This window comes from Eutrema salsugineum, unplaced genomic scaffold, assembly GCF_000478725.1.
Source record: "Eutrema salsugineum unplaced genomic scaffold, Eutsalg1_0 scaffold_20, whole genome shotgun sequence".
In the NCBI taxonomy this organism is placed as follows: Eukaryota; Viridiplantae; Streptophyta; class Magnoliopsida; order Brassicales; family Brassicaceae; genus Eutrema; species Eutrema salsugineum.
In genome coordinates, this window is record NW_006256828.1 from 810,125 (window position 1) to 817,254 (window position 7,130).

Below are 7,130 nucleotides of genomic sequence, written 5' to 3' on the forward strand. Positions count from 1 at the left end.
ATTAGAAACTTTTAAAACTCACTTTTAGTGTTCATGGTATTTGTGAAAAAAATCAGTGTTTGTGATAGTGTTGAAATGAAAAAGTTAATAATAGTATTTTGGAAAAAAACTCATTTTAATGATATTTTATAGAATTTTTCTAAAAGGAATATTATACTAGATTACTGTTAATCATAGCGGAAAATGCTAACAACGCATCACGTAAAATTAAACTGAATGGAATTAATTTCGTAAAAGCCAATTCGAATATATGTGTGATATATACTGTGTAAACACATGGAAAATAATATGAAAACCAATGAAATAAAAAATTGAGATGATATTTATATATTTTCTTAGAAAGCTTTACCACTTGTTTTTGTAAATAAGAATTCTGTATCATGCAATCCTCAACAAAGAAAATCTACATTATTTTATCTATTTTTTTTACATTATTGCTCTTAATTAATTTTTGGACTTATATCTAGATAATAAAAGTTCCAGAATATGAAGCATTGTACTATTAGTAGCCATTGGGTTGTTCTGTAAAGGGGCCGACCTCGTAATTGGGCAATTGATTTTGCCAACAATATTGGGCAATTATTGAATATCATATTTAATTGCCTATTAACCACATTTTTTTTGTCAACAAGTGTGCATTTAATCACCATAAATCCATGATATTGACTTTATAGAGAAAATTAACTAGTAGGAATAGAGGTTGCTTCTCCCACTAAGCCCTCATTATTTATGTCTGAACATTTCATTTTGGATACATTACTGGTTTGCTTAATACTAACATTTTGTTCAACAATATTGCAAAGTTGATAGTAGTGAGTAGTGACACATTTTTATACACACTATACATTAAATTAGACGTTATATTGGAAGACATGATCCAGTTGTATACACTCCACCATTTTAAGAAACTATTTTGATTACAAGCATTAACAAGTTAAAAGAACAACCATTAACTAGTACTAAAGTAATAAAGTAAAAAATAAAAAAATGTATTATACTTGTTATTTTGGCATGTTTGCGTTTTAAGACGAGGATCGTAGATGACTGAGGATAGTAAAACCATTTGGAGTTAGATAAGACCCATCCGGAGTTTGTTACTGATCGTGGACCTGATTTTGAAAAAAAAAAAAGACTAGGCCATCCCTGCACAAACTGGTTGAGTAATGAAATATTATTTCCGAGGAGCTCAAGAACAGAGCAAAACCAGTCGATTATGGTCCGTATAATAAAGACTGGCTCAATGAGTAAGAATATGCCGAGCACCGCACAGCACGATTATCTGGAAAAAGCCCGTGACATCATACTCATCTAATGTATACAAACTGTGGGTATGTGTTAATGTGTGTATAAGTCGTGAGAACTAAGATTGTAAACGGATTTTAACATATCCGTACCAGCATATGCAGCATTAGTAACTCGTTGTAAAGATTACTTAATATGATTTTTTTTCACACAGTTTTGCAGAAATTTTTTCAATATCGAATTCCAATATAAACACTGCATGCATGTTGTTTATAAAACTGAAAAGACAGAAATTGCTGTTATATATATAATATTAATGGATATTACATAATATTCAACTACGTACTAAAAGTCTAAAGGTATATTAAACTACTATTTTTATATTAAAAAAAACTCTAAAATTATTCTCACAAAGACAAATTAAGAAAAAAGTCTTAAAATTTCTGCTTCCATATATAATCATATAATCATTCGGCTTGTTTAGTTGTTTTGCCGCGTAGATTAAATTAAAATTTCATTTCATCGATCAAACTCTGTCAAACAGTTATTCATTAGTCATCACACAACATGAAGTAATATATAACAAAATAAACAACAAAAGACAAAAACACTACACGCAACGCAATGAGATCAATTGACCAAACTCTTTTAGAATCTGAACACCAAGATTATTGATAAGTTTCTACGCCCACTTGGCGAGGAGTGACATTCCACCGCAGCCGAGTAGAGCGGCAAAGAAACACTTGATCTGAAGCTTTATACTGCCTTGGAGCTTTGGTCCCATGAACTCGGCGGCAAGAAGGTCGACGAGAGCCATGTAGATGAGCAACCCTGCTGAGCAGGCGTTGAGAAGACCGACAGTAATCAAAGCTGTCGGGCTGTTATCTCTGTATACACTGGACAATGCAATCCCTAAAACTATTCCAAATGGTGTCGTAACCGCAAAAAAGAAGGCCATCACGAACTTTTTCACATTGGTATATTCCGCCTATTCACAATTCACAATATTTTGTTAGTAGGAATTTGATCCTATATCTACTATTGACATAATGGATATAAATAATCAAATATCAATTCGGTTATTTTTTTTTTCCCATTCTATTATTTTTATTGAATCAAAACAATCAGTAAAGATGTAGCTTCGAGTTTACCTGGAGGATGCAGCCACCTAGGCCCATGCCTTCAAACATTTGATGGAAGCAAAGAGCTGCAATAAGACCTTTAATGGTGCATGTGTCATTTGTTGCACCTAGCGATAGCCCAATGACCACGGAGTGAACTATAATTCCAAGCTCCAAAACCTATCATTATGTGTTTATATAAACATATGGATATAAAATGGTCAAATAAATTGTTATAACTTAGATCATTTCAAAATGGTATGTTTTCTAGTGAACTAACCATAGCAATGACGCGGTACCGCAATAACTGTGAGCCACCATCATTTTTAGTATTTGATGTAACGCCATGACCGTGACTATGACCATGAGTTATCATCGGATTTGCTCTCTCATGGTCACCGTTACTAGCCGCTGGCACGACTTCACTACCGTCCTTGCTAGTGTAGAAGCTAGTAGCCATGGAATCGATGGCTAGAGTGACTAGTCCCGACAACATAGCGACAAAGCCCGTGAATGGGAACTTGTGCCATGGGTCGTCTTCTAGACATTCCGATGATAACATCTCAAAAGAATCTGGTAAAACATGCATGAAACTTGTTCCGAGGATGATCCCGGACGCGAAAGCCTTAACGATCGTGAAAATGTTTCCGTCTGGATGGAGGAAAGGAACATATCGGCTGAAGAGAGGAGCCGAGACGCCTATCATGCTGGTCAAGAGGATGGCTACAATGGATATGATTTTTAGAGGTAAGGCTTTAGCCTTGTTGACGCATGGGTTTGCTGACTCGGCTTCACATTCTTCTGGTGCCGTTGACATCGCCGGGGATACAGTGAAGCTGACAAGGATTAGGGCAAAGAAGAAAAGCTTCACGAGTGTTGTAGCCGAAGGCGCCATTATAACTGTTTTTAGAAACTTCTCTTTGTTTTTGATTTCCTAAATGTTTTGTATTCTTGTGTGTTCTATCTTGTCTCGTTACGAATTAAGCTTATATAGGAAATAATATGGATGGGCTATTTTTTTTTTTTTTAATCTAATGTTAAATTATATTCAAAGAAAAAACCAACGTTTTTAATCCAAACGTTTTCAAATTAAAACATGTCTTTCATGTGGTGTGGATGGGCTATTCTCATGCCGGAATTTTGCTGACGTTGAATGTATTTCAAATTAATATGGAAAAAAAGAATAACACTAAGGCGAAATAATGATTGTTTATTTGGGGATTTGGTGAAATTGCAATATTCTTGCTCACATGCATACGTCATATAGAGTTGTACGGATCTTGCCTTTTTCAAGTCGTATAATGCGTACGGTCACGGACATGATGTATAGCATAATATAATTCTTTGTCAGGGATGGTTTTTTTTTTTTTTTTTTTTTTTTTTTTTTTCACAATCTTTCTTCTCATTACTTAATCAAACATAGAACAACAAGAGGGAATCAAACATCCTCCATTGAAACTCAAATACAAAGCAAAAGCGATATAACTTAATAAAGATAGCACTTGATAATAAGACAGCGAATTCATAACGAAGTTTGAATGTGTCAATATCATTTTCACGGCCAAGCCGGATTGTTTGAGATTAGTCACTTTGGCATGTGACGTTGAAGCTGAAGTCTTACCTCCGGGGTTCGCAGAAGCGATCCGGTTTGCCTCTTCTAGTCTCGTACAGATCGCTACGCAAGACGACAATTCGGTAAGAAACCTCATAAGATTTCCCAGCAAAGAGCTTGGGATAAATACCACTCTCAAAGAGAGGGAAGATATTAAAACCGCTATCCCCAACTCTAACAAATTTGTGGCTATCCTGATCGAAAGACCAAGGAGACCAACAACTGATTTGAACCTAAGGGATAGACCGAAAGTGGAGAAGGACCACGGGCTTAGAAGCCTCGATAATCGATTGTGCTCGGCCAATCGATTCTCTTGGAAGATTGAACAACGAGCAGTTTGGCAGGGTGGCGGAGACAGCTGGTACCAGTGGCTGAACCGAGGGGGTCGAGGGGCGGCAATGAAAAACTGAGGATAGGCAACTTGATGAAACACAGAGGAGATGAGTCCCCGCAAATCCCATAGCGCACAAAAAGTATGCCTTCCAAAGTTTGAACAGAGCGAGAAGACAAACATGAATCCAACACGATTAGATTTAGAGATATGCTCCATGATGAATACCTTGGCTCGGACGAGGAAGCCTGAAGTTTCTTTAACCGGAGAAACGCCGGTAGGGACCATCCTTAAAAATAAATCACTGCCCGAGCAGCTCTCTTTAGCGTAGAGAATAAGATCACACAAACTTAAGTGCTGTGGGCCTTTAATTCCAAAAATCATGTAGACACCAATTTGGGCCAAACCCATCCAAAAGTTGGACCAGGCCCACACTATTGAAGCTTCGGGGATTGTGGAGGATACACTAACGCTGAAAGCTTCACCGGTAGAGAGGCCGCCGAAATAGATCTCACCGGAGGAATCAAACGCGGCGGCGAAAAAACTCAAGGTCAATTGCTTTGCCGTAGGCTCCCAGCTTAACTTTTCCGATGCAGATAGTCCTCGAATCTGCTTTAGAGAGTTTGGAGAGAAGTGTAGCGGCAGCAACAACAGATCTATTGAGAAATTCAACAATGGCGGGGGCAGGAAGATGAAGAGTGAGCCACGAAAAGGTGTAATGGCGGAGAGTTTTGGGTCAGAAATACGGCAAGATTGCAAGGCAGCCAGAGGGCAAGGCAGCAAGACAGCAAAAGAGTAAGACGGCGTGATGGTGTGTCGGAGCAAAGGTGAGACGGTGAGGATGCCGAGACAATGATGGCGAGGCTGTGCCGGTGATGTTGTGACAACGAGAGAGAGCAGAATTTCGAGAGACATAGCGAAGCAGGGAAAACGGCGGAGGAGAGAAGATCTTGTCGGCGCTTGACTCACGGCCGTGGCCGGAGCATGGCTCGACCCAACCCCAAGCTGAAGAGTAGAAAAAAAACAGAGAGAAATCTATCGGAGATGAGATTTGATCGGAAAGTTGACTGTGCGGCTGTCTTGGAGAAAGTGCCTGAGAGAAACTAGTTAGGGCAAACTACTTGTATTTCTTTAGCTAGGGATGGTTTTTGTTTTTTGACAGAAAAATAGGGATAAATATTACTCCAAACTTACAGAATTTAACTAATGATTTCCTACGTTTTATTCTGTATGTAAAAAGACAATACTTGTTTTCAATGTGTTACAAATAATCAAAAACTAAAGATTGTTAATATGATTTTTGTTTTCTGACGAAGAAACAGACAATAATTATCTGTTACTGAAAAAAAAAACAATTTCAGCTTAAAGGAAAATCTGAAGAAAAAAAAAGAAATCAAGGCATCAACAATATAAATATTCATACCTATATTCAACCAAAAAAACAAAACTTACTCATACCTATTAACCATTTCGTAATTTATATTCAGCTAGATTAAGAATATTTAGAAAATAAGATCTAAAAAGATTTTCCTAGATATTAATACATGAAATTGGTTTAAATTCCCGAAAATGTATTAAAGAAGTCCATTTTTTATCAGCATATTTTTAAAATTTAGAACAGTTAAGGAATTCAAACCGAGAGTATGTGAGAATAGATTACATAAACTGTATCAAACGGATATAAACGAGATTTCATACTAATTTGTTTGTCTTTGTGCTAATCAAACTGTGATCTAAGAACATCTAAATATTATGAACCGTATATATTGTAAATGGAGATTGCAGCAAAATTAACATTTTATTGAATGTTCTGGAAGTAACAAAATATTGAAGAAATAAATCAAATTTAAACTGGTTAAAGAATTTTAGTAAATTACATTTGCATGTGGATTTGTTTATTTTGTTGTTGTTGTAACTAATTCATTTCTTTTACATTTACGTAAGGATTAGTTTTTTACACGTTTTAAAGTTTTAAGGGAGTATGTAGTTTTTATTTGGGGTTCTTGCACATATGACCTCAAAATTGAAGTTAAATGCAAATTTAACTTCTTTTTTCTCCCTCTTTAATATTAGCCAATTTCTTCCCACTTTCTCCCTAAAGCCACATATAATAACATAAATGCCATTATATTTATAATTATCGATTTTTTTAGGTAATTTGAAAAAGACATAACCATCCTAAGATATATCAAGTATTTACGAAAATGTCATCATCTTCAATTTCGCCAACTACCATTACCAACCAAAATGGAAGCTGTTAATGCTTGCCCATCTGCACTTGAAGCTCTAAATGCTTATTTGGCAGCTCAAACTTCATTCTATCTTCAAATTTCTATCTGGTTTCATCTAAAAATCTCTTTCTTGGTCGACATTGATATGTTTGAATTCGCAAATCATATATTTTGTGAGATTCTTGGATAACCGAGTTCTGGGCTGGTTTCCTTTTCGTGCATCTCTAAAATTTTGAACTTCTGTCAAAGTTAATCGAGTTCAAATTGGAAGGAGGTAAACATCTAAATCTTTTCTTTAACATTGGGCTATGTTTCGCGAAAGTAGACTTCTTTTACAGTCTGCTAGTCAACGTAAAATGTTAGATTTGTAATTGACATTTTGGTATTTTTTTGAAAGTAGACTTCTTTGTAAGTCTGCCAATTTTCATTTGAATACAAAAAAACAACGTTTAGACTTCTATTTCAGGCTGCCGAAAAGCGAGAATAGTTTTGCATTTGACCGGAAAATATTATACTTTGACCTTTTCTGCAGACTTCGTGGAGACGTCTGAAAAAGATAAGTTTGACCTGAAAGGTTATTTTTGCATTTGACC

General features: G+C 36.0%; 1 protein-coding gene across 2 annotated transcripts; it reads right to left on the reverse strand.

Annotated features, from left to right (window-relative positions):
• Positions 1-1,924: 1,924 nt before the first annotated feature.
• LOC18016202 (fe(2+) transport protein 1) lies at positions 1,925-3,258 on the reverse strand. Of its 2 annotated transcripts, XM_024155293.1 has the most exons (4): positions 2,793-3,258; positions 2,644-2,747; positions 2,394-2,543; positions 1,925-2,230 (listed from the first exon to the last, which is right to left on the reverse strand). In XM_024155293.1, the coding sequence occupies exons 1-4, from the start codon at positions 3,256-3,258 to the stop codon at positions 1,925-1,927; spliced, it is 1,026 nt and encodes a 341-aa protein (XP_024011061.1). The 2 variants fall into 2 exon arrangements, with proteins under 2 accessions (XP_024011061.1, XP_006398156.1); XM_006398093.2 differs by having other exon boundaries at positions 2,644-3,258.
• Positions 3,259-7,130: the final 3,872 nt, after the last annotated feature.